Source organism: Triticum aestivum, chromosome 6A (genome assembly GCF_018294505.1).
Source record: "Triticum aestivum cultivar Chinese Spring chromosome 6A, IWGSC CS RefSeq v2.1, whole genome shotgun sequence".
Classification (NCBI taxonomy): domain Eukaryota; kingdom Viridiplantae; phylum Streptophyta; class Magnoliopsida; order Poales; family Poaceae; genus Triticum; species Triticum aestivum.
Window position 1 is genome coordinate 402,412,792 of NC_057809.1, and position 25,763 is coordinate 402,438,554.

Sequence of the window (25,763 nt, forward strand, 5' to 3'; positions counted from 1 at the left end):
CCGGAAACGTGTCGCGCCTTGAGTACCCGGCGCGGTCGTCCTTCTCTCGCCAGCTCTCCGCCCCATCAAGCCAGAGCCGGAGGAGACGCCGCGACGGCGCCCTCGTCATCAACGAGGGTTCCCGACCCTTGTCGCGCTCCCTCCGCCTGGTCCGACCGAAAACCGAGCCGGGGCTGCTCCCGGTGAAGCCAGAGCACGCGGACATGGTGGCTCCCGATGACGAGGCCGCTCTCAAGTGGGTGAAGGAGGACTACGTCCACGAGCAGGTGCTCTGCCAGCGCTGGGCATACACGGAGCTCTAGGCCCGGCGCAGCGGGCGCGAGATGGGCGCCGTCATCATCCTCGATAGCGACGAGGAGGACGCGGCGGGGCCGTCCAGCGTCCCACCGCGCGTCGGCGACCCTGGCCAGGGATGTAGCAGGGACGGCGGCGGCTCCGGCGGGGCGCGCGACGACAACGGTGACTACACCCGCTTCTACAGGCTTCTCGGCATGTAGATGGCGGGCGGTGGACACGGGCACAGTTCCTAGGCGTAGTTTGCATGTGTTTATGTTTTTTGTACAAATTTCAATGAAATTTCGCTGAGTTCGTGAAAGTTCGCTGAGTTTGCAACTAATTGTATGAAATAGCGCCAAGCCCGCGGCGTCCTGTAGGCCGACGCCTGGGAGCAGAGTCACCCCCACGCGCCAATCTAGCGCCGGTTCGCCTTCAGGCGACTCTTTTTCGGCGCCCTGGAAGACCGAACGGATGGAGATGCTCTAAGTCTTTGGCTAGACCTGGTTTGAAAAATCGAGGGTATTACGATGGTAATCACAGACAAACGCTTTGGGGAAAGAAGCGGTTTAATAAAAGAGTATGTTCTAATCTCAACCCTTCATTTACATCAAAATTTGTCAACTTTTTAAAAGGGGGTGTATCCAAGCACGGCTCCTTTTTCTGGTAATTGCTCTACGATAGAGTGGACAACGGGAACCTATTGAGCAGAAAATCAGTACCTTGAGAGTTCTTTATGACGACAAGGTGGAAGAAACTTCAATGCACTTATTCTAGGACTACCCATTTGCCCTCAGGTGCTAGGAAATATATCATGCACACCAAAAATAGAGGTACTTCTTGCTTTGATGCGATCAGCCTAGCCATGCAGGTCCTCCCAAGAGATATTGCCCTGGATATTGTGAATTTGTGATCATGGGATGCTGGGGTATTTGATCCATCATCAGAAATTATAAAATCTTCAGGCAGGCAGTACACCACTTTCAAGGATGGATACCTCAAGGTGGTCTTTCTGTCGCAGAGAAAAGAGCCAAGCCATCCAAAGCAGCAATCATCAAGTTCTGGACTGACCACCTCTTCTAAAGCACATCATGTTTCCAAAAAAGGGCATTGGTTGAATGTTGATACACTACTTCCTTTCTTTTCTGTTACTAATATGTCGCACGCCTGCCTGCCTGCATCTAGTGCCCACCTCAGAAAATCTAATGCAAGCCTCCCTGCATCTAGTGCCCATCTCAACGGTCACGACGCCTGCAGAGACACCGAAATAAGTCGGTTGCATTTCATGAGTGCTGCACTATGTCGCACGCTATTGACATAATTAAGTCATATTACACAGTAAGAATAATAATGAACTACTCCCTCTGTAGTGACCTAAACGATCTTATATTTCTTTACAGAGGGAGTATATAATAATGAACTGTATATAGGAATCTGATCTACAAATTTATATGCACCAAGTGAGCTGAAGATTTATATCTTGCAAGTAATTTCAAGTTTCATTCACACATAACCTGGTGGGGTTTCAGTTGACTTGTTTTTGTCTAGTACTAATAGCAAGAGATAGCAACAGGGGAAGGAATATGCACAATTCAAACATTATGCGGTAACTAGAATAGATGTAAGCATACCCGTGTCGGTCATAGTCCCTAGAACTATCCCTTGGGGAACGTGACCTTCGGCGGCTCCTCGAATCATAGCTAAGAGATCTCCCTGATTCTTTATCATGGTCATATCTACTTTCTCTGTCATGGTAGCGATCATGGCTACTTCTACGGTCATAATCCCTGTGCCTGTCACGACTGCTGCTTCGATCTCCTCTATGACGGTCCCTGCTTGATGCTCTATCACGTTCTGTGCTCCTTTCCTTGGATCTAGTTGTTTGTACAAGGCAGCTTTTAGCACAATAATTAACAATTTTTTTTGCTCTGTTAGGAGACTTTAAAGCTAGGAAGCCTAAGAGTACCTTCTGTCATGTTCAGTTCGGTCTACCTTGCGCCTTTTGTTTTTCTCTTCCTGTACACGCAAAAAAGACAGAAGCAACACCAGTCTTATATAATCCCAAATAAACAAGTACAGAACAATTCAGGTACTAACAAAGGAAGAAAATAAGCCAGCCATGTTAGCAAAATCTGGTACTAACATGTAACTCTGCAGGACTACGCTTCACTCAAAAGATTATTCTGAAAACTAACCTGCAGTTCAGACAACTTCTCACGTATTAGCATATAACCCATATGGAGTTTCCCTCCGAAATGATCTGCTAAACGCCGGTCACTGTTTGGAAGAAAAAAAATTAGCCAAGAGCATAGCTATAAACAACAAGTTTGCAAGTTAATTAAACCCTTGACAAGACATCTATGATCCACAAGGATAAAAACATGTATAAATAAACACGCACATTCTTTAGCTGCAAAAGTAATCCTCGTAAAACTGGACCCAAAAGCCTGCTGGTGAAAAAGGAGGCACAGGCGTCTGTCAAAAGCTGAAGCACTTTGGAACCCCATACACTACTATACTCATGACCCCATGGTGGAAATTCCTGGTTAAGCCAAAGGAAATGAATTTACCTGTCATACACGCTCAAGAATGCTCCACATATGTCACACAGGCGCAACTTTTGATCAGTCTGAAGATTACAAATGCACAAAATCAATATATAAACAAATGGAGACAAACTAAATATGTTATTATTGCTATACAACTTTTCTGCCTGAAACTTCACGACAAGAGTAGTCCTACCACATAGCGAATCCAATAACTAGGTCTCCATGCAGTTAGCAAAAGGATTGAATTTTTGTTGTGGATTGCACAAGGAAAATTTGAGTTACTTACAATTTGAACGTGAGTGGACATTTTTGCAGAGTCAGGAACAGGCTGTGGCCGCGCACCCAGCTGGTTAGAGATCAAAACAAAATGCATCAGAAAGAGAAATGTTACTTTGGCAACTAAAGCAGACGAGAGCTGCCATAACATCTAGCCAGCTGCTCCAATAGATTTAAATGCTAAAGATAGATATTAACCTTCTTCAGAGCTTCTGCTTCATCCAACAGTTTTTGTGCTTCATCAATCATCCCACTCTCACCTGTTCAGAACAAATGTTGTTTGTACATTATTATGCGTTAATACAACACCAGATAACAATGATTTGTGCTCTAGTACTCGAGCAAAGGAGGCTGCAGGAAGTATGGTTAATGAAACACACCTAATTCCTCTGCTTTTTTGAGCTTTTCATTAATCATTTCTTGTGTACGAGCATCTGGAGCAGCATGTGCTGTTGATTGCGTAGCAGTTTGGAGAGAATTCACTAACAAAACACGGTCCTTATTAAAGGCTTCAAGGAGCAGCTTTGCCTTCAAATGAGAATAAAATCGTTACAGAAGGCACATAAAAAAAAAGGGCAACCTGGTGCATGTAGCTCCCGCTTGCGCAGGGTCCAGGGAAGGGTCCGACCACTTTGGGTCTATAGTACGCAGCCTTTCCCTACATTTCTGTAAGAGGCTGTTTCCAGGACTTGAACCCATGACCTCATGGTCACAAGGCAGCAGCTTTACCACTGCGCCAAGGCTCCCCTTCAAATAAATTCAGCTATATACTTAAGCCAGACAACTCCAGTGTGGTAAAATTTGATAGCGGCCCCAGAAATATCTGCTCTTCAGCTCTCTGTTCCTTGAGTTTATCAACCTCTTCAGTAGCCCGAATTTTTCCCTCAGTGTTTCCATCAAAGTCTACAGGAGCAACAAGCGCAAAGAATCAAATGCTAAGTTGCAAACACATATACTTTAAGTTATATGCCACAAAAATTATATTGTGAGATTCATATTCAAAAGAAATTTTCAATGATACTATTTTTGTGGCAAGTAACTTATATTTTGCTAATTAAATCTATGGTCCAAATTTGACACAGAATCCGAGAAGGACTAATAAACCCGAACGGAGGAAGTAATTTCATAGTAGAAGAATTTTCAGAGGTTTCACAAAGACAAATAATTGGAAGAATGGCATTCCAGAGGAAACTGAGCACAGAACCGTTGGGCATAAATAAAAGAATATAGTAAGTTAGTAACAAAGAGAAATATTGAACAACAATATAGTTGTGGGAGAAAGAAAAAGGACTTACCAAAAGTGTCTATCTCCTTCATCTTCTCCTTAATTTGTTTGGAGAACTCGAGTACCTCTCTACTCTGGATTTGCAAGTAAACATTATCATTCACCATTCAGTTTCCACAATGAAATAATCAAACATGGTATTAATGGGATCAGAAGAGCAATTAACATGAGGTACCTGTGTAACCTCAGTGATAGAAATTGCAATAGCTGCCTTGGCGTCTTCCTCCTCCAAACGCTTAAGGGCTCTTTGAATCTTTCTCTCGCACTCAACTATCAGTCTTTCTATAGTTTCTTCCAATTCACGATCATAGTTGTCCATACCTTTGGCTTTGGCCTCCTCGTATCTATTACTTAGTTCAGGAAGCAACAGAACAGATCCTTCATACCCAACTGCAAACATGCTACCATAGAGATATGCATGGGAATGTAACCAAAAGAAACGTGTATGTGCTGCACTGTTACTTATCAGAACAACAGTGTACAACTAAACAACTATCACTAATTCCTCAGGAATTCCTTGTTAAGTCAAGACTGCAATGATGCACGAGTAAAGCGTTTAAAAAAAAGATAAAGCATTCAAACCTCATTTTCTCACCATGACATTAAAGGTGACCTAATAAGAGAAGGCACCTAGATTTGGTTGATTATTAGGAAAGGTTGCAGTACTAACATGATTAGACCATTATCAAATATCATGGTTGGATTCAGAAGGGAAGCTCAATATATCACAAACCTAATGCTTCACAGTTCATTGTTGTCTTTTGCCTCTGAACTTGCACCATAACAATACTATAATTTATATTTGAATTGTCGATCAACAGCAATCTCAAATCTCATACAATGAAACAATGCACGCCCTACTTTTGCAAACCTAAAGCTTAACACACATTGTTCTTAGCACTCAATCAACATCTGAATAAATTTCAAATGTTCATTTTAATCAATATGGAGGTCATAATAATCTTGACAAGCAAAATGTAGCTAAGTTGTGTCGTTCAAACTGCATGATCCATGACTCCATACAATCATCCAAGCCCAGTATTAAATAAAAAAGGCAGGTAGCCCAGACAATCAGAAGTTCCTCCAATCTATTCTACCCTGACCTCACACGAGCACTCAAAACTTCTTCGATTCAAACCACACTATGAGAAGGGGAAATAAACTGAACCAATGTGGTCATCTCCACAAATCCGTCCATATATTGCCCTAAAATTACACGCACAAAATTGAGATGGAACTCAAGTGGTAGGATACTCCTTGCGGAGCTGCAACGAGTGCAGCTTAGGACACGGACCCATGTCCATCTTCTGCAAAACACGAACAAAACAAAAACATATCAGCGAGCCGCACCGCGCCTAATCCCGATCGAAATTATAGCAGCAGTTTGGCTGGAGAAGAGGAAACGCACGGTGAGCTGGAAGAGGTCGTGGGGGCATAGGCCGGCGAGGAAGAGGCGGCAGACGTCGCGGTCGTAGTACTTGCGGCTGACCTCCCGGACGTCGCCATTGCGGTTGGCGCCCATGAGCTGGTCAAGCTGCTTCCGGATGGCGTCCATGGCACCGCGCGGCGGGGCCCTCCCTTTGCTAGGGTTTTTGGTTCCGGGAGAAGGGGGTGGAGACTGTTTCGGTGGCGTGATAGCGATTAGCAAGTAGGAGGACGAAGGAAGCTGGAACCTGGTGTTCTGGAAGGTCCTGGATGCCGCCGGAAAAAGGAAACAACGGTGGCCGGTGGGTACCTTCCCCGCCGTCCGATCCGATCGACAGATTGTCCCCACGGTCCAATTTTTTTAGAAGAGTCCACATGGTCCAAATAGACGTGGCCAGCGGCCCGCGGCCCAGAACGGAGGGTCGTCACGGGCTCACGGGACAGAGTCCCGGGTCCCCAATTGCTCCCGGCTCCTGCTCCCCGGCGCTGGCGCCGCCGGCTCTCCGCTCACTCAGGTGGTCTCTTCAGCGCTCCATCGGATCGCTGCAGTCTTCCCGCCGATTGTTTCCCTATCTCCATCGATGGTGAGCCCTCCCGGCGGCGAGTGGACTTTTGCCTCTGATTTCCGGTGGATCCTTCTCGTCGGCGCCTCCACACGAGGTTAGTTCGTTGTCACGGAGGCTTCTGTGGGAGTTGATGGCGACTAACCCGTCGGCTGATGTAGTGTTAAGAGCATCGAATGCCACATTATTTCATCTACTTTGCGGGATATTAACTCAGTTGCTGATTGAGTGATGATCATTGACTCAACATTTTGTCCATTCGGTTTGATTTTGCCGTAGTACTGTAGTTGGAATTTCGTCAAAAAAAAAGAGAGAAAGGATTCACACCTATACCCAAAATCTCAGCATAAAATACAACGGTGTGGGAGTTAGATGAGACCTCAGTTAACTCTCATTTAGATGAGACCTAGCCACTCCCAAGAAAAAACATTCTGTTGTTCCAATATACTCCCTCCGTTCCTAAATATAAGTCTTTGGAGAGATTCCACTATACCGACATACGGAGCAAAATAAGTGAAACTATACTCTAAAATGCATCTAGATATATCTATCTCTACAAAGACTTACATTTAGGAACGGAGGGAGTAGTTACTCATGGCAAGACTGGTAGAGATGTCCCTTCCGGGTGGGGATACATCCACGACCATGTGACTGGAAATAAGCTAATCGATATTAAATCGTGCAAAAACAAAAATGACTTCATAGGTTCTGTGCTGCACTCTTCAAAGATAATTTGAATCCGCCATAGTGGATCGTGTTGATTTTAGGATCTTAGATTGCATTAGGGTCGATTTTTTTGTGAAATTCAAAGCTACAGAATACACCTAATAGATCGCTTCACAACATAAGAGCCTAACTCTTTGTTCATTCATCTCACCTTTTTCTTTCTTTCAGGATGCCGTTGTACTGATTCAACCATACTGCTTGGAGTTCCAATGGACAACCTTGAGAACACGTTAGAGGACAAAGGCTTAAATTTTCAGTGCAATCTATCTGACATAGAGGTCTTACATAGCATGACACAGCTCTTACTTCATGCATTGGCCACAGCTTCAGTGGACAGCACCACTGGTGATATGTTCAAGAGCCCAGCATCTGTAGCTATTGGCATGAAGACTGAACTATCAGGGTACATGATTCAGAGATCTGAAACACTTGTTCGCGAATCTATGGATGGAGGCAAGGATCATTCAGATCAATTAACAAAAGCATCCTCCAGGCCGACGGAGTTCCTGTCAGACTTGATCGATGATTTTGTGACCTCAAAAAAGGGCATGCTGAGCCATGTCTCTGGGCTTTTTTCTAGCGAAAGCCGCCTGAACAAGATTAAAGACTTCATGCAAAAGTTAGAGACGGATAACTCGTGGGCCCAGGATGAAAGGAAGGCAACTGCATGGGCTATTCTGGAGAACATAGACAGTAAAGGCAATTTCCATTGCCCAGAGAGATTTGACATGCCAGATAAGCTAGCGGAGCACACAAGTCAATGCAAATTTAGGATACTGAACTGCACAAATGATGGATGTGTAGCTTCTTTCTGCGCTATTCATATGGAAAAGCGTGACACTGTCTGCCCATTCAAGCTCCTACCATGCGAGCAGCTGTGTGAACAACATGTTATGCGGTCTGAGATGGACAAACATTGTGGAACAGTTTGCCTTATGAAGCTTACCAACTGCCCGTTTTTTAGAATTGGCTGTGAAACAGCCTTTCCACAGTGTTCTCTTGATAACCATTGTTCGCGGTTTCTACAAACCCATTTGATGTATGTCGTCAAGGGGATTACAAGACAGGGTGATTCTGTTAATGATACGGATCAACGGCTGCAACTCCTTAAGAAGGTGGGTACTTATTAGAATGATATAACCTGTTATTGGCCCTTCCAAGCGTTGTTTGAATGGAGGTGATCATTAGTAGTTTGAAGATATAACGCGAAGTCATTTCTCAATTCAGCTTGCTATTTTTTTTCCGATCTGATATCTAACGTACAAACTCAGCTGAAGATAATTCAGCCCAATAGCTTTGAACTGGTGAAAGAGTACACATGATTTATTATAATTCAGTTCTATGCCCCTGCTCAAGTACCGCACTCTGGAGTAGCTTAGACGAGATTATCAAATTGGGGTATGTGACATCCCGGCTTAATAGGAATGATAAACCACTCATAACAACAAGGTGCACCTTCTTTTCCGGGAGCCCATCCGGAAGGACCCTCAAAATTATGTGTGCTTGGCTTGGAGCAATTTGAGGATGGGTGACCGACTGGGAAGTTGATCCCAGGTGCGCACGAGTGAGGACAAAGTGCGCAATAAAGACTAGTGTTGGTCTGTGGGGCCAGTCTAGATCCCAGGCGCAACGGCCAGGACTTCTACGAAATTCACTATGTCATGAGCTCCACCCAAGTTTGGTTCAGTTTCTTGAGCACCCAACTGCTGCTAAATTCGAACTGCAACTAATTTCATTAAGACCCCAGAGAGAAAGCAAGATCACAAGTGGCCTGATTGCAGAGTCCTTGCACCATAATATCCAATGTTTTTCCCCTTGGTTTTGTCTTAAAGCGACCAACTAGTTTATACTTGTATATTATATAATACATTCACTGTCTAAAATAAACGCACTATCCAAAATAAACCTGGTATACTTTTCTGTTTCACTGTTATCTACTACTACATTACAAAGAGGGTAATATTTTCTGCACCAAGTTGTAATTGTTGAATCCTACTTATAGTTTTGATTATTATTTGATTCTGAATAGAAGTTATGGTTAATTTTGAATGGGAAATGTGTATCGTTCATAAACCATTCCAGAAAATAAACCTGGATTAATTCTTTTGTCAATCTTATTACAGGTGCAATCACTGAACGAACTCGCTGGGGTTTTAGATGTCAAGGCCCTCACTTTGATTACAAAGGAACAAGAATCAAAGATAAATAAACTCGAACGGGATCTCAAAGCCCAAGAAACAAGGATGAAGAAACTTGAGAACGATCTTAGGTCACGGAAATAATGATTGCTGTCATGTGCTCATCATTGCAGCCTTACTGGAAACCAGGTGGCATACATTGTGGTATATGTAAATAATCGGTAGCATTACCATAAGGTTTACCATCCTGTTGTCCGTTGTCCATGTACAAATATAGGTTGTAGAAAAGTCAGCTTGTTTTCAGATCAGTTGATAATTTGATGTAAGTTATGTTTTGTCACTTCTATAATAGAGCAAGTACATGGATTTTACAGGGATGCGGTGGATTAGGATCATCTGCCATTTCCTTTTTGTTCATTTCTACCCAGGTTGGGCTATTCACAGTAATATGCTACTTTGCAGGAATATCTTTTTTCCTTCTCAACAGTCAACACTTAGTCGGAAGCATTTTGTGTGCGAGGGTGGACCTTTGTAGGTCGTTTTAACAGCAAGATTTCATGGAGGACATGTTGCAACAGTATCATCATTGGCTTGGCTCTTCGACGAAGCTTTCAGGTTACAGCGCAAGCAGCCTCCAAATTTTGCAAATATGTCCTGTATGCATGCGTATACAGAAATATGCAGGTGGTTTTCTTCTGCAGTTCGTTATGCTGAAGATGTCACCACAATATCTTCCCTATTTGGCCCATTTGACTCAGCTTTGACGGCATAATCATTGGCAGCCTCCAAAATCTTGCAAACTTCTCTCCTGTACTGTACCAGAAGGTCCAGATCATGTTAGGAAGACATTGTCAAATGCTGTTTGTGGAACATCAAAGTACAGTTTCCATTTACCTATATCGTTCCTATTGTTTACATTAATTGAGGGTTGTGTGGTGCAGATCAACTTGGAGTCATTTTATCATCTTCTTGTCATATTCCTAATCAGTGATGTCTAACAACCAAGAGGTTGCCTGAAGCCCGGACATTTTGTTCTTTCATCAATTGTTATCAGATTGATCCCTTTAATCTGAATTACGGTGAAATAACTTCTGAATGCTGGATATTTCAATACAGTTATTATTTAAAGTGGGCGAATGGTTAGAATCCTAAACTATGCCATTTATTTCATGTTACAGATGTGAATTATCAGTACTCCATCTTGCCAGCATGGAGACCTTAAAATGAACAAGATGGTATGGCATACCTCCTCAGTTGCTCCAGATTTTATTTTTGATTGCAAAATGCACCACTTCTTCATGTTCACACCTATTAGGTGCACAAAGTTAAATGTAGTATTTACCCGCTACATCTTGTGCTGGATAAACATAGTAGGAATTTTCTAAAGGAAAACTTGATAGGAATTGAACTTACCAATCTTTATATCCACTTGACATGTTGAACTAGAGGTTGTCCTTAGAGACCACCTGCAGTGGATCTGTAACAGTGAAACCAAGGCATCAGCTGCAGTTGGCCTGCGGGGAAAAATATTTACGTATCTACTAGCCAAAGCAAGTATTTTGTGGTCTAACCTCGAGAAAAAAGTGGTTATAAATGGGAATTTTGTTTGTTGTTCACTAGCATTTATATCTTAGTAGGGTATGTTAAGAAAAAACTCCAGGTTTAGGTTCTAAATACTGTGCACAATTAACTGAAAGGGGGCTAACGTTATTAAATCGTGTCCAGAAGGGCACAAGTTTAATTTTTAACCACTTTAAAAGGTACTATTCTGCTTTTACTACATGTCAGAATCATGGATGTAGAATATGCCATAAGATGTATCCAAATACCTCAAAGTAAGAACCAAATGGGACATCGTGTGCTTGCTGCTTTGTTTCATAGATCTGAAATCAAATAAGAACAGATGCTTGCATTAAAGGCTGAAATAACACCATAAATTTAATTTGTAGTGATCTTTTTTTTTGTTACCAGGTTTCTTTTGTCGTTTGAGAAAAAAACATGCTGCAATTCAGTTACCGCAGTGTCTGGAGGACACAAAGGACTGTGGCATAGTGACCTGAAAGTTACTTCGCGAACATTTCCACCGTACTCATCTGAGACATGCCACTTACTCAGCTGGAGAAAATAAAAACATTTGACTGTTACGTCGTCTAATGCTGGCAGCAACCAACTTGGTAAAAAAAATTGAGACCATGAAAATGATATGCCAATAGCGCAATTGACAAAATACACCTTTAAATCTGTATCTTTTCGTGCATTTCGGTACTGCTGGAAAAACATTGCATCATCACCTAGTATCACAGTGAAAAACTTCTCAGGTGTACCAGGGAAGGTATTCTGAAAAATCATACCATGTTGAAAATTAGGGAGATGAAAAGTAAATATGCATATTCAAAAATAGGAAATTATCTGGGATGCTCACACTGGTTATGTCTACAAGAACATGTTCATTGACGAAAGGTTGAAATGTGATAGTCAGTCCAATTCTTCTGTTTTCTGTCTTTATGTTGTCTGTTCTGCTGCTAATAACATTCATACTCTCTCCTTTAAGAAGCAAATGTGCACCCACCTGCTTGTACAAGTACAGGTTGTCAGGTGGTTTCCCCAGAAGCAAATGAAAAGACCAAACAAGATTACTTTCTGAATACCTGCTTTTCGGCTTCCAATGTTGCTCGGTAACACTGCAGCGCTGTCTCTAGAGCTCGAAATGTACGGTTTCTGTTCCAGAAGGATGTGAACTTGTACCTTACGCTTCCTGAACCATTAAGGCAAGGATGCTCAATAGAAAAATCTGTAAATAGTAGTTTTGCAACATGGAAGATGAAAACAACAACAGCAGATCTATATTTCTAGGACTCGTTTTGCTGTTGGTGCCTTCGATAGTAAAGTTTTACCCGTGAAGGAGTATCAAATTGGAAATGGTCTAGTCCAAGCTCTCTGAAGTTAAAATTTCAGAAATCAGACATATAATCCATAATAACACCTAGTTTTCCAATTAGGCATGTGACTGAAATCTTCTAAGTTTTCAGAAAGCGTACACATCGAATCCATGATAGTATCTAGTTTTCCAACTAGGGGTGTGATTTATCTAACTTTGTAAAAAGATTCCATCGAAAAATAATTCATAATCTTGGTTCCAAGGAGGATGCCCAAGATTACACCAACAGAAAATAGTTTACCATTTTGGCAGCACAATGGAGATACTCCATGACCACCTGCGTCGGTATGAAGAAATATAGTAATAGCTGGGTTTATAAGGGAGTGCTGGCTCCTCCTTATCTGTGGGTGAAATCATGCATGTGTCAACCATCTCAACCATTTAAAATCAAATACTAAGGTCATAATAAGAGCTTCATAGGTTGCATACCTCATATATGTCTTGTAACGGAATGATCACCTAAAAATAATTGGATAATAAGAAAATTATATAAGGATGAATTTGTGAACAGAGAAAAGAATCTGAACTTGCTTGTCAATATATCCATACCGTACCGATTTTCTGCAGCAATGGCCTGATTACTGTGTGTTAGTTAGCAAGATTTATATTATTGAGTGACAATTTATTACCTCATGGATTTTCAGACGTGGCTGATATTATTTACCTTGCTCATAAGTTAAAACCATGCAAAGATCAGTTTGGGGTTTGCACTTTTAGAACATGTACTTACATTTAATTGCTTGGAGAATACGTGTGACTGGAAGCACAGATGCCATGAGGAGATGCACATACGCCCATACCGCAAGAAAGACCTCTCCAGAGCACAAGAATAACTGTGGTGAACAATCTGAAAGTAGGAAGGCAATCATTCGGTTCAGTTGAGTATGCAATACTGTATGTGCAATTATCATTTGCCGAGAATTAGTACTTCGTCATGAGGAAACTCGATTGTAGCGTGCAGAGGACCACTGTCTTCAGTCATCGCCAACCGTTGCCTAGTGAGTATCATCTTTCTCTGGGACTTGGCTCCGGTATACTGCTTAAAGAAGCTGGAAACATTTGGTGAAATAAGAAGGATGTTTGCCTACCTTCACAAATAATGCTGTTCATACTTCTCAAATCAATGTTACCTGTCAGAAGTCGACGACACTTTCTTTGAGCTAATACGCAAGCAGATCTGCAACCAGATACTTTGTGTTGTAAGCGGGATTGTACATGCGGTGCCTACTGTGATGAGGCACTGAGATGAGGAAGGCTGATTTATTATTCATAAATGCATATCCTACCTGACCAGATCTGCTGTCCAGGTCGTACCAAACGGCTCCTGTTTCGTCTTCGGCGAGGATAGCTATAGTGACAGATCCGATGACTTTGCGTTTGCATACATTGTCCCAGTCATAAACTGTTATGGTTACCTATCCAGAAAGTAAAAAATACATCACACATTTGAGCAAGCACGTCTCTGGCATCAAATGCGTGCGTTGGCATATCTTGTTTTCGCTGAAAACGTCTCAGTTTCAGCTTCTGCGTAAGAAACTTGCTGAGCAGCTAAAGTTGATATGATGTTTGTGCCAGGTAGGTAACACCTTTGCTTTTGAATCATTGACAGGAGCAGTGCGACGGTCGTTGCTTGAGAGAAGCTGGCTATGATGCTGCACGGCCCCTGCATGCAAACATATGCACGCACTGCACTCTCCCATAGCTACTTTTGACAGCCTGCAGGCCATTGCTCAGTTCACTATTCAAAGCCTGAATCGACGATGGATGGCGTCAGGTGCACTCTAATTTACCCTATATTATCTGGACCACTGTCTTTCTGGGAAAGTGCCTTTCAAAATTTTATGATGCTTCTACTTTGTGCCACGGTTCCGAAAGATCGTCGGCAAGGCAAAGCCGGCCAGTACTACTATATGTATGCCGTGCTCTCTGAAGATTCTCAGAGAGAACGAAATAGAACTAAAAATAACGCAGCAGCACTGCATGGCGCAAAAGCATTGCTTTGTACTAACACGGCTGGCATACACCCTGTGCTTTTCTTTGCGGAGCATTTGTCTAATCTACTCCATCATGCCGTATTGCTCTTCTTTCACGCTCATAAGATATTCAAACTGGAATCGCACTTCTTATCAAAATGTAAGATCTTTTTTTAGGCTAGTTTAGCCGACAAAAACGTCTTATATTTTGGTACGGATGTGGTAGTATATACTGAGACATTCTTGTTCCTTTTTGAACCGAGACATCCATGATTAGAGTCTCGGCGGCAGTGGGCCCGCAGGGACGGCGGGTGGACTATTTGTGAGTGTGTGACGATGATTAAAAGCGACTTGTAGAGCGAATGGGTTCTAAACTATATTTCCAAAAGAACACCTTCCAGATTCTCAAGAGAGAAAAAAAATCACATTTTCTATGTTCTAGGAGAAGAAAAAGCTAATCATCGTGTTTGCTGTGGATAGAGATGATCAAAGAATGTGTAGGAAGCTGTTCGTTCATAATCATACCTCAGCTGGAAGTTCTCTGGCCAGGAAGCTGAACGCCTCCCCCCACACGGGATTTCTTTGGCTAGGCACCATGGGACTGCACGCACAAACACAGTATGAACTCTATGAACACCTCGCTTGAATTGCAAAGCAACATTGTACTCACTCCGTCCGAAAATAAGTGTCTCAACTAGGAATAAAAATGTAAGAAGAGGAGGGATTGTTATTACGCACCTGAAGCGCTTCTGCCCGCCGAGGGAGATGACGGCGTAGGGTTCGGCGGTCCCGTTCAGGTTGGCGCCGATCAGGTACTTGGCAGACACCAGCTCCAGCTGACGCAGCAACACATAAGCGGAGTAAGAACAGGCGCCGTTTCTCTCTTCTCTGCTAGCCAGGTGCTAGCTGTGTAGTAGCAGTACGTTGGAACTTGGATAAAAGTGTACCTTGATCACGTACGCGGTGGTGCTCCGAGAGCGAGAGCTGTCAGCCACAAGAGTGATCTGCAGGGTTCATCAGGGAAAATAAGCTGTGTTACCATTTGAGGGGGGAATGCAGATCTTGGTATGCACACGCCGTGTACACATGATCGATTGATCTCACCTCGTCGCCGGCGCATCCTGGTTCAGCGGCCGCCCTGCTTCCCTTTGCGCTGCCCCGCCTCCGCCCCCCTCGGTCTCGGTCATAGCTCTTAGTCGTGGGAGAGGAGGGGGAGGTGGCGGACGCGGTCTCCTCGAGGATGAGGAGCAGCGCGACGGCGGCGGCGAGAAGTGCCACGGCGGAGATGGCCACCTCCGCCTCCCACAGCGACGGCAGGAGGGATCTCAGCAACCACGAGCAGTGCGCGCCCATGGCCATGCTCACCGTCTCTTTGCTGTGACCTGTGAGGGAAGCAAAGATCGGTTAGCGGGGCATATAAAGTGCAACCAACCGTCGCCGTGGGTTTGGCTCCGAGGTGCATCCAGTGAGTCTCCCACAATGCGCCTGTCACGTCACGGTCTCACGGAGGATTTTACGGATACCTCGCCGCGCGTCAACCTCCGAAACAAAATTGGTTGTTTGAAACATCATGTAACTGGCTCCCGCAATCGGACAGAGATCAGGTGACATGCACCTTTGCATGTCACCGTGTGCCTTGCGGCCCGAATTCAAATTTAAACATTGCGAAAAAATCTAAAAAAAAACATGCATATTCACAGCACATATTTAGATAACCCTTAAAAAAATTCAGATCAAAACTCGAAACATACATCGAGAAGCAAAAAAGAGAAACTCAGATGTGAATAGTATACAGAGAACCATTCACAACTATTCATGACAGATTTCTCTTTTTTGCTTCTCGGTGTATGTTTCAAATTTTGATCTGAATTTTTTAGGGGTTATCATAATATGTGATGTGAACATGCATGATTTTTTTCAGATTTTTTCGTAATGTTTAAATTTGAATTCAGGCCGCAAGGCACACGGTGACATGCAAAGGTGCATGTCACCTGATCTCTGTCCCCCGCAATCACATGGGTGCAAAGTACTTCTCTTGGGGTTGGGATCCTCTGCAGTATTGTATGGTGCTGTAGTGAGGATGACATGTGGGGCCGGGTCCACATGCCAGTGACTGTACTGTACCATACAGTACTGCAGAGGATCCCAACCCTTCTCTCAGAGACTGAGGACGTTTACCTTTCTTTACTTTTGGCCGGATTATGAATCAATAAGATCAAAACTTTCTTTACTTTTGGCCGGGTTATGAATCAATTAGATCGATCGCCTCGCGTGAGACATCCGTCTGATCTCCCACCACGTCAGCCGCAACCTTTACAACAACTAGATGATGCCCCGCACGTTGTTGTGGGAATATTTTGCAATATTTCAATGGGGTTTTTGGTTACACGAAACATCAGTATTTGAAATAATAGTTTTTGAAAGTATATAAAAATTTGATGTAAATAGTATAATAGAATGGAATTTTACATGCATACATGGTTGCATGTTGAAGTAAATTTTTAATATACATAGTTGTATGTTTAGGTGTGCCTTTTCCTATGCATGTTGAATGATGAGGTGGCATGCTTGCATGTTGAAAGAAATATGTTAGTGGGGGCTAACTATTTAGATATAGAAGATGACCGTGTTGTGCTCGGTTGTTTTGCAACACAGACCTTGTTACGTTTGTGCGTATACATGACGTGTGCTTTGGTCATCCATTGCAACATGGAACAGTTTCATGGTGCGACTAGCAGCTTGAATGACATGGGCCTTTGATCCCCCATTGCGACATAAACCATAGCTCCACCTCTTACAACACAACTCATGTTGCAGCATCGGCAGCGAGCCCCCACGCTCCTCTGCACCATCCGGCCATGGACGACATGGAGGATGAGGAGGTGGGTGGACTTGTGCATGGGAGGCGACCATGCTTGTGCTCAATTGATGACCAGTGTGAACGCTGGCAGCCGCAAGGGATGTCAGCGATATATTGGGGGGGAGGGGGGGAAGAGGATCAAAGATTAGATGGATGGAGGAGACGGACGGCGACGACTGGAGGAACACCAACATCCGCGAGGGCCGCCGCAGCGATAGATGCGGAAAAGAAGCATGGGGATGAGTTAGTATGGAGTTGACTCGCACACTACATCTCACACAAAAACGATAAGCGGTGCGTTGGACAGCAAGGGGCGCGCGTCACACGCGCGAGGTGGTGGATGCGCCCATGTTATCAGTCGGCTGACTGTAAGTTTTTTCCTTCTTTTTATGGATGGGAGATAAGGTTCATTTCTTGAAAAGATTGATCGGAACTAGGTAGAGTGGTTCTTTCCCGAAAGAACGGATACAAAGCAGAACTTAGATGCACTGCACACACACCATCAATCACACACGCGCACACACGCACACACGCATACCATGCCAACTGAAGACCGGACTCGTACAGCTTCAGAACTGAAACTTCTGCTATCTCGCTATCAACAAAAATGCCTACCCCATTGTAGATGATCTTTCTACCGAGCAATTCTAAAAACGGAAACCACTTTACTCCCATGAGCTAGCTATGTTTTTTCTTTAATAATAGAAACTTTATTGATACTTATTATGTGCTTGCACATTTCCATTTGCTAGAATTATTCTAGTGAGCCCTCCTATGGTGAACAAAAAGATGAACCCTACAACAAATAACATGGGTGTTTTGTATGGTATCGAACCTCCCCACATGGTAGCGATCCAATTAAAGATTTTGATTCCCGTGGGCACAACTATGATCATGGTAGCTGGGATGAAGTAGGCATGTATATCAACGTCTAAGCTCACAGTAAACATATGATGAGCCCAAACTAGAGTTCACCTCTAGTGTAGCCATGGTTGGTTATCATGCTAGAACACAATATGCATCACAATATGTGGATTGGCTAAATAATTTATATGTTGTACACTTTTCTTATTTTTAGCTACCTCACCCCACATGTCACGTTAATTTTATTTTGATTTATTGAAGAATGCACTGTGGAATTTCGTTAATGTTCTCTTCCAAAAGGAAAATTGACGATCTTCCTTGGGCAAACTTTCACCATATTCAATTCCTCCGGCTTTGCCAATGCCCTGGCATCACCATTTACTCATTTTAGAAACAAAAAAGGCTTTCCTTCTTTGGTGCTTACATCTTGTACTTGTAACACAGAAATCTATATATGTACATGCCGTTTGACTTAGATGATTAGACCTGGACAATGGGAAAACAATTATAAGTTGCAAAAATATTTAGCTTAGAATGAAGTATAAGGCATAGAGCTACATGTCCACGACTTAATTTTTTTTTGAACATTGTCCACGACTTATTTGGTATACATTACGTTGCTTGTAAATAGACGACCTCCTACAAAGCGTCCGTTCACACTTTTCTAACTTTTCTCTTAATACGTGATGAAGGGGTCACATACCTCATGTATGAAAAAGTTCAAATTGGTCAGGTGACAATACTATGATTTTCCTTCTGATGTTGTAAGTTTATAAAAGAATAATATCCTGTTAGTGGAAGCACTAGTCTTGAGAGATGGCAAAATAAGATCTGTCATTTGAGACAATTTTTGCGAGATTGGGCCAGAAATGAAAGTGAGCTTTACAAACAAGAAAAAGAGCGATTTACTCGTCTGATCGAAGCTTTAGATTTAAAAGCTGAAACTAACTTGCTTACGGTGAATGAGCAAAGTTCCAAGTCCGAAGCTGAGCAAGGCCTACGAGCTCTTCTTAGAGAGGAGTTCAAATGGGCAATGCGTGCCAAAGTGCTTAAGGTTGTCCAAGGGGATGACAATACACAATTTTTCATATAATTGCGAATGACAAACATAGGAAGAAGAAAATCATTCAGCTTGAACAAGACGAGTGGACAATTTTGGGGCATGAGAATCTGAAAGCTTATATCTCCAACTACTATAAACAACTGTTTGTCCATCCGGAAGCAAGTACGGTGGCCCTAGACGAAACTTTAATTGGAGATATTCCTCAACTCCAGGTAGAAGAGAACGATATTTTAGCTGCACCGTTTACTGAGAAGGAGATTCTGAACGCAATCTCACAAATGAAATCGAATAAAGCACCGGGACTAGACGGGTTTCCAGCTGAATTCTATAAGAAATGTTGGCATATTATTAAAGATGATCTTATGCCTATGTTTCATGATTTCTTTAACGGTCATTTAGAGTTGTTTCATCTTAACTTTGGTATGATCACGCTATTGCCAAAGAAAGATGAGGCAGTACGGATTGAACAGTTCAGGCCAATTTGTCTTCTTAACGTGAGTTTCAAAATCTTCACAAAGGTGGGGACCAATAGATTGACACAGATCGCGCATTCAGTGGTACAACCGAGCCAAACAACGTTCATGCCAGGGCGACATATACTTGAAGGGGTGGTCGTTTTGCATGAAACGTTACATGAAATCCATTCGAAGAAGCTTGATGGGGTTATATTCAAAGTGGATTTCGAGTAGGCGTATGATAAAGTAAAGTGGCCCTTCCTACAGCAGGCAATGCGCATGAAAGGATTTAGCGAGGTCTGGCGGAACCAAGTGGGTTCTCTAGTCCAGAAGGGTAGTGTCAGAATCAAGGTTAACAATGATATCGGTCATTATTTTCAGACACACAAGGGTTTGAGACAAGGAGATTTCATGTCTCCTCTCTTGTTTAATATAGTGGCCGATATGTTGGCCATTCTCATCGGCGGGGCCAAACGGCATGGGCAAGTGGAGGGGTTAGTTCCTCATCTAGTTGATGGAGGAGTATTCATTCTATAGTATGCTGACGACACTATCTTATTCATGGAACACGACATTGCTAAGGCGCGTAATATGAAACTTATATTATGCCTCCTCGAACAATTGTCTGGTTTAAAGATAAGCTTTGACAAAAGTGAGTTGTTCTGCTTTGGGAGGGCCAAAGACGAACAAGACACATATAAACAATTGTTTGGATGTGAATTGGGCTCTTTACCTTTTAGTTATTTGGGCATACCGATCCACCACCGTAAGTCATCTAATAAAGAATGAAAATGTATCAAAGATCGAATAGAAAAAAAGTTGAGCTGCTAGAAGGGTAAGCTTATGTCTTATGGAGGTCGGCTAGTGCTGATTAACTCAGCACTGACTAGTATGCCGATGTTCCTACTATCATTCTTCGAGATTCCAAAAGAGGTACGGAAACGACTTGATTTCTTCAGATCTCGATTCTTCTGGCAGTCAGATGAGGCCAAGAGGAAATACCGTATCGCGCAATGGGACATTCTTTGTCGACCAAAAGACCAGGGCGGTCTCGATATTGAGAACTTAGAAATCAAGAACAAATGCCTTATGAGCAAATGGCTCTACCGGTTAGAGACTGAGCCGGAGGGTATGTGGGCACAGATTTTGCGTAATAAGTATCTACAGTCGAAAACACTCGCTCAGGTTACCATGAGACCAATCGACTCGCCATTCTAGAAAGGGCTTATGAGAGTGAAGGACTTGTTCTTTCCTAGGGTCAAATTCCTAGTTGGCAATGGGATGTCAACAAGGTTTGGAAAGGATACGTGGTTAGGAGAGACGCCCCTGGCCGTACAATATCCCACCTTCTATAACATTGTGTAACGTAAGGAGGATTACATAGGCACAGTTCTACATACGAGCCCATTGAATATCCAGTTCAGACATGCGTTAGTTGGTGAGCATTGGACTGCATGGATGCACTTGGTTCGGAGATTGATAGATGTTCACCTCTCCGACCAACCAGATTCGACGCAATGGAAACTAGCTAAGAATGGGGGTTTTACAGTAAAATCTTTCTATTTGGATTTGGTTAATTCTGGCCCAATCTCGAGATCGTTGCATATTTGGAAGATTAAGGTTCCTTTGCGCATTAAAATCTTTATGTGGTTTGTCCACAAACAAGTGATTCTTACAAAGGACAACTTAATCAAGAGGAGATGGGTAGGCGGTCCATGATGTTGCTTTTGTGATCATGATGAAACAATACAACATTTATTTCTTGAATGCCCACTCGCCAAATTACTTTGGGGAACGATTCATATAGCCTTTAACATTATTCCTCTAGTTGACATTACATCGTTGTTTGGAACATGGTTAACTGGGGTTGAACATACTACGGCGGCTCATATTCGGATTGAAATATATGCGCTTTTGTGGGCTATATGGAATTGCAGGAATGATTTGATATTTAACAGACAACACAAAACTTTCTTGCAGATCATCTTCAAAGCTACTGCTTGGATCCGTACGTGGTCCTTACTCACTCCTATGGAATCCAGGGAGCCTTTGATTACTGGGTGCAACCAGAAGATGGTAGCACGAGTTTTATTCAACCGGTTCGGATGACGGTCGCATAATATGATAAGATTCTAGCGAGCTTATCCTTCCTTTTGCCATTCCGGTTGTGATTGTCGGCATGAACTATGTTTTTTATTTTCGCTTCATTTGTGAGCTGTAATACGTTGACGACTTTGTGCTTTTTTGCGAACTTTTAATAAAATGGCTGCATGCATCATTATGATGCAGAGGCCGGGGTACACTTTCATTTCCAAAAAAAATTTATAAAAGAAAATATTTTTGTAAAAATATCTAAAACATGGCATCTTGTATTTATGAATGGTGGGAGGTAGCTGTATTTTCGAACTAAGTTGATCATTGTGGTGTACTATTAATATAACCAATCATCTTTTCTTTCTGTTAATGACGACTCGGATGATTAGAGGAGATGATACACCAAATTAGGGGACCCCCTAAACTAGTGTATGCGGCTCATAGTAGCATCATAGCAGGAAAAGAGATTATTAGTAACAGCCCAATGAGACTATCCAGTACTAATGCCCCAGCCAAAGAGTTTTGTTCTTGAAACTAGGCAATGATTAGGTAAACACTTTCGAACTGATAGTCCATATAATTAGTAGTGAACCGACGCTCCACAAGTATCTTCCCTGCCGTTTTGCTATTATATATATTTGGCCGAGCTGTAAAGTTTGCGAGACATGGTGGCGGGCTGGGCGGCGGGGAAGAAGAATGGAAAACAACGAAAAGCTCTACGTCTCCGCGGCGCCCGATTGCGTCAGCAATCATTGGATTCACTGATCCAGCACCAACTCTATGCTTTTCTATGCCCTCCGAGCGCCAACTAATTCGGATGGGAGAGAGTACCATGAAAAGGGAGAGCCACGGCCGCGAGTAAATTACATCAGCAGTCGTTGTACTTGAGGTATATGTTCACTTTGGTAAGTGAATTCCAATGTACCCATAAGACAGTCATAAAAAGGGTTTAAGTTATACCCCCCGTTTCGAATTACTTGTAGCAGGTATGGGTGTATCTAGATGTATTTTAGTTCTAGATACATCCATTTCTACGGCGAGTAATTTGGAATGGAGGGAGTACTTGACTAGCAAACAAACCTGTTGTTGGATGATTAGAGGGACAATGATATTCCCAGCCCATCAGGGTTCAAGTACTGGTGCTCGCATTATTTCTGAATTTATTTCAGAATTTCCGTCGATGCGCTTTCAGTGGGAGGAGACGTTCTCGTTAACAACGAGGAACCTATGGTGATTTCGTAAATCTCAAGATAATATGCCGACCCAGTCTCTCGAAGGTGCTCATAGGGGTAGGATAAGTGTATGCGCATATATATGAGCACTTGCGTCTGTACTATACTAAAAAAAGTTATACTTGACTACCACCAAAGATATTTGCTACGGTATTCAGGATACATACAAAATAATGATCTTTTTTTAAAAGTTATACTTGACTATCACCAGAGATATTTGCTACAGTATTCATGATACATGCAAAATAATGATTTTTTTCATTATCGATCTTGATTACCAAGAGTTCGTTAAAAGAGTTGTGTTAAAAGCATCTCCAAGGGATCTCCAAATGCTCGGCTTCAGCCGGCTGATTTCTCGATAGTAATCCACCGCATCGACTGGGTGCCATGCGTCCTGTTGTGGACCTTATCTCTTCGCTCTGTCTCCTACCTTTCTCTTTCACCTACATCTCCCCCAATTGCCAAGCTCTTCGCTGCTACTCGGGGTGTACCTCGATTGGGGCCGCTGAAGGGGATATGAGGGGCACCTAGGTGCTTCAGGGGATGCCCACGTTACTGCGATGGAGGCGTTGTGGATGGGGCAAGCGCCCTGCGTGTCGCCGCCATAGCCCGCGTGCTTCATCGGTCCATCCTCGGATGCATCACGCGAGCCGCTCACTAGGATTGCAACAGAACCTGTGTTGCGGAAACATAGTCGATGTTGGGGAAACATAGTTGCTTCAAAAACATCTCTCGTGCTTCAACAACAACGGCGGAGCTGCAAGAAAGAGGTAACCGCTATGGCGGGATGTTTCTGAAACATGGCCTATGTTGTAGAAGTCCATGAGACTACGAAAAAAATCCGCAACATAATCTTTGTTGGAACGCAACACAAGCTCTGTTGCAAATGTTTCCACAACACGAGCTCTGTTGCAAAGCTTCTGCAACACTACCTCTGATGGTACGGGGCTGGGCCACTGGATGGTGTTGGGGAACGTAGTAATTCAAAAAAATTCCTACGATCACGCAAGATCTATCTAGGAGATGTATAACAATGAGACGGGGAGAATGTGTCCACGTACCCTCGTAGACCGAGAGCGGAAGCGTTATGTTAACGCGGTTGATGTAGTCGAACATCTTCACGATCCAACCAATCCAAGTACCGAACGTGCGGCACCTCTGTGTTCAGCAAACGTTCAGCTCGATGACGTCCCTCGAGCTCTTGATCCAGTAGAGGGTCGAGGAAGAGTTCTGTCAGCACGACGGCGTGGCGACAGTGTTGGTGATGTGATCCGCGCAGGGCTTCGCCTAAGCACTACGACAATATGACCGAGGTGGTAAACTGTGGAGGGGGCACTGCACAAGCCTAAGACAAATGTTGGTGTGCCTTTGGGGTGCCCCCCGCCCCTGTATATAAAGGAGGAGGGGAGGAGGCGGCCGGCCTAGGGGGCGCACCAAAGGGGGGAGTCCAACTAGGACTCCCAATCCTAGTTGGACTCGCTTTCCTTTTCCGGAGGAGGGAAAGAGGGAAGGGAGAGGAAGAGGAGAAGGAAAGGGAGGGGGCACCCCTCCCTAGTCCAATTCAGACTCCCTATAGGGAGGGGGCGCGACCACCCCTTGTGGGATGCCTCCCCTCTACCCTATGGCCCGTGTAGGCCCAATATTCCCCCGGGGGGTTTCGGTAACCCTTCGGTACTCCGAAAAAAATACCCGAATCACTCGGAACCATTCCGATGTCTGAATACAACCTTCCAATATATGAATCTTTACCTCTCGCCATTTAGAGACTCCTCGTCATGTCTGTGATCTCATCCGGGACTCCGAACAAACTTCGGTCAGCAAAACACATAACTCATAATACAAATCGTCAACGAACGTTAAGTGTGCGGACCCTATGGGTTCGAGAACTATGTAGAAATGACGGAGACACATCTCCGGTCAATAACCAATAGCGGAACTTGGATGCTCATATTAGCTCCTACATATTCTACGAAGATCTTTATCGGTCAAATCGCACAACAACATACGTTGTTTCCTTTGCCATCGGTATGTTACTTGCCCGAGATTTGATCGTCGGTATCATCATACTTAGTTCAATATCGTTACCGGCAAGTCTCTTTACTCGTTTCATAATGCATCATCCCATAACTAACTCATTAGTCACATTGCTTGCAAGGCTTATAGTGATGTGCATTACCGAGAGGGCCCAGAGATACCTCTCCGATACACGGAGTGACAAATCCTAATCTCGATCTATGCCAACTCAACAAACACCTTCAGAGACACATGTAGAACATATTTATAATCAACCAGTTACGTTGTGATGTTTGATAGCGCACAAAGTGTTCCTTCGATATTCGGGAGTTGCATAATCTCATAGTCAGAGGAATATGTATAAGTCATGAAGAAAGCAATAGCAATAAAACTAAATGATCATTATGCTAAGCTAACGGATGGATCTTGTCCATCACATCATTCTCTAATGATGTGACCCCGTTGATCAAGTGACGACACATGTCTATGGTCAGAAAACTTAACCATATTTAATTAACGAGCTAGTCAAGTGGAGGCATACTAGGGACACTCTGTTTGTCTATGTATTCACACATGTAGTGAGTTTCCGGTTAATACAATTCTAGCATGAATAATAAACATTTATCATGATATAAGGAAATATAAATAACAACTTTATTATTGCCTCTAGGGCATTTTTCCTTCTGTCTCCCACTTGCACTAGAGTCAATAATCTAGATTACATAGTAATGATTCTAACACCCATGGAGTCTTGGTGCTGATCATGTTTTTCTCGTGGAAGAGGCTTAGTCAACGGGTCTGCAACATTCAGATCTGTGTGTATCTTGGAAATCTCTATGTCTCCCTCATTGACTTGATCATGGATGGAATTGAAGCGTCTCTTGATGTGTTTGGTTCTCTTGTGAAATCTGGATTCCTTCGCCAAGGCAATTGCTCCAGTATTGTCACAAAATATTTTCATTGGGCCCGATGTACTAGGTATTACACCTAGATCAGATATGAACTCCTTCATCCAAACTCCTTCATTTGCTGCTTC

At 43.2% G+C, this 25,763-nt stretch overlaps 3 protein-coding genes across 16 annotated transcripts; 1 reads left to right on the top strand and 2 right to left on the bottom strand.

The window, feature by feature from the left end:
* Nucleotides 1-523: 523 nt before the first annotated feature.
* Nucleotides 524-6,153, bottom strand: LOC123127660 (protein LUC7). Of its 7 annotated transcripts, none has more exons than XR_006462730.1 (14): nucleotides 5,792-6,153; nucleotides 5,638-5,690; nucleotides 4,559-4,727; nucleotides 4,394-4,457; nucleotides 3,922-4,001; nucleotides 3,479-3,626; nucleotides 3,297-3,358; nucleotides 3,109-3,168; nucleotides 2,844-2,902; nucleotides 2,469-2,550; nucleotides 2,240-2,289; nucleotides 1,905-2,147; nucleotides 996-1,524; nucleotides 524-776 (listed from the first exon to the last, which is right to left on the bottom strand). XR_006462730.1 is itself a non-coding variant. In XM_044547428.1 (13 exons), exons 1-13 carry the CDS (start codon nucleotides 5,936-5,938, stop codon nucleotides 1,509-1,511), a joined length of 1,233 nt encoding a protein of 410 aa, XP_044403363.1. In that variant the 5' UTR covers nucleotides 5,939-6,153; the 3' UTR covers nucleotides 825-1,508. The 7 variants fall into 7 exon arrangements, 3 of the variants coding, with proteins under 3 accessions (XP_044403363.1, XP_044403366.1, XP_044403365.1); XR_006462731.1 differs by lacking the exon at nucleotides 524-776 and having other exon boundaries at nucleotides 825-1,165; nucleotides 1,271-1,524; XM_044547428.1 differs by lacking the exon at nucleotides 524-776 and having other exon boundaries at nucleotides 825-1,524.
* Nucleotides 6,154-6,195: 42 nt separating this feature from the next.
* Nucleotides 6,196-9,938, top strand: LOC123127661 (uncharacterized). Of its 4 annotated transcripts, none has more exons than XR_006462734.1 (4): nucleotides 6,196-6,468; nucleotides 7,266-8,212; nucleotides 9,221-9,557; nucleotides 9,698-9,864. XR_006462734.1 is itself a non-coding variant. In XM_044547433.1 (4 exons), exons 1-3 carry the CDS (start codon nucleotides 6,390-6,392, stop codon nucleotides 9,377-9,379), a joined length of 1,185 nt encoding a protein of 394 aa, XP_044403368.1. In that variant the 5' UTR covers nucleotides 6,196-6,389; the 3' UTR covers nucleotides 9,380-9,424; nucleotides 9,698-9,938. The 4 variants fall into 4 exon arrangements, 2 of the variants coding, with proteins under 2 accessions (XP_044403368.1, XP_044403367.1); XR_006462735.1 differs by having other exon boundaries at nucleotides 9,221-9,439; nucleotides 9,698-9,839; XM_044547433.1 differs by having other exon boundaries at nucleotides 9,221-9,424; nucleotides 9,698-9,938.
* Nucleotides 9,789-15,606, bottom strand: LOC123127658 (BAG-associated GRAM protein 1). 5 transcript variants are annotated; one of them, XM_044547427.1, is made up of 18 exons: nucleotides 15,251-15,600; nucleotides 15,094-15,150; nucleotides 14,885-14,982; nucleotides 14,672-14,747; nucleotides 13,460-13,588; nucleotides 13,304-13,350; nucleotides 13,102-13,222; nucleotides 12,904-13,020; nucleotides 12,603-12,632; nucleotides 12,415-12,514; nucleotides 11,884-11,990; nucleotides 11,658-11,804; nucleotides 11,468-11,572; nucleotides 11,252-11,350; nucleotides 11,065-11,118; nucleotides 10,649-10,712; nucleotides 10,482-10,543; nucleotides 9,789-10,048 (listed from the first exon to the last, which is right to left on the bottom strand). In XM_044547427.1, the coding sequence occupies exons 1-18, from the start codon at nucleotides 15,503-15,505 to the stop codon at nucleotides 9,941-9,943; spliced, it is 1,776 nt and encodes a 591-aa protein (XP_044403362.1). In that variant the 5' UTR covers nucleotides 15,506-15,600; the 3' UTR covers nucleotides 9,789-9,940. The 5 variants fall into 5 exon arrangements, with proteins under 5 accessions (XP_044403362.1, XP_044403361.1, XP_044403360.1 ...); XM_044547426.1 differs by having other exon boundaries at nucleotides 11,204-11,350; nucleotides 15,251-15,595; XM_044547425.1 differs by having other exon boundaries at nucleotides 9,789-10,043; nucleotides 11,204-11,572; nucleotides 15,251-15,606.
* Nucleotides 15,607-25,763: the final 10,157 nt, after the last annotated feature.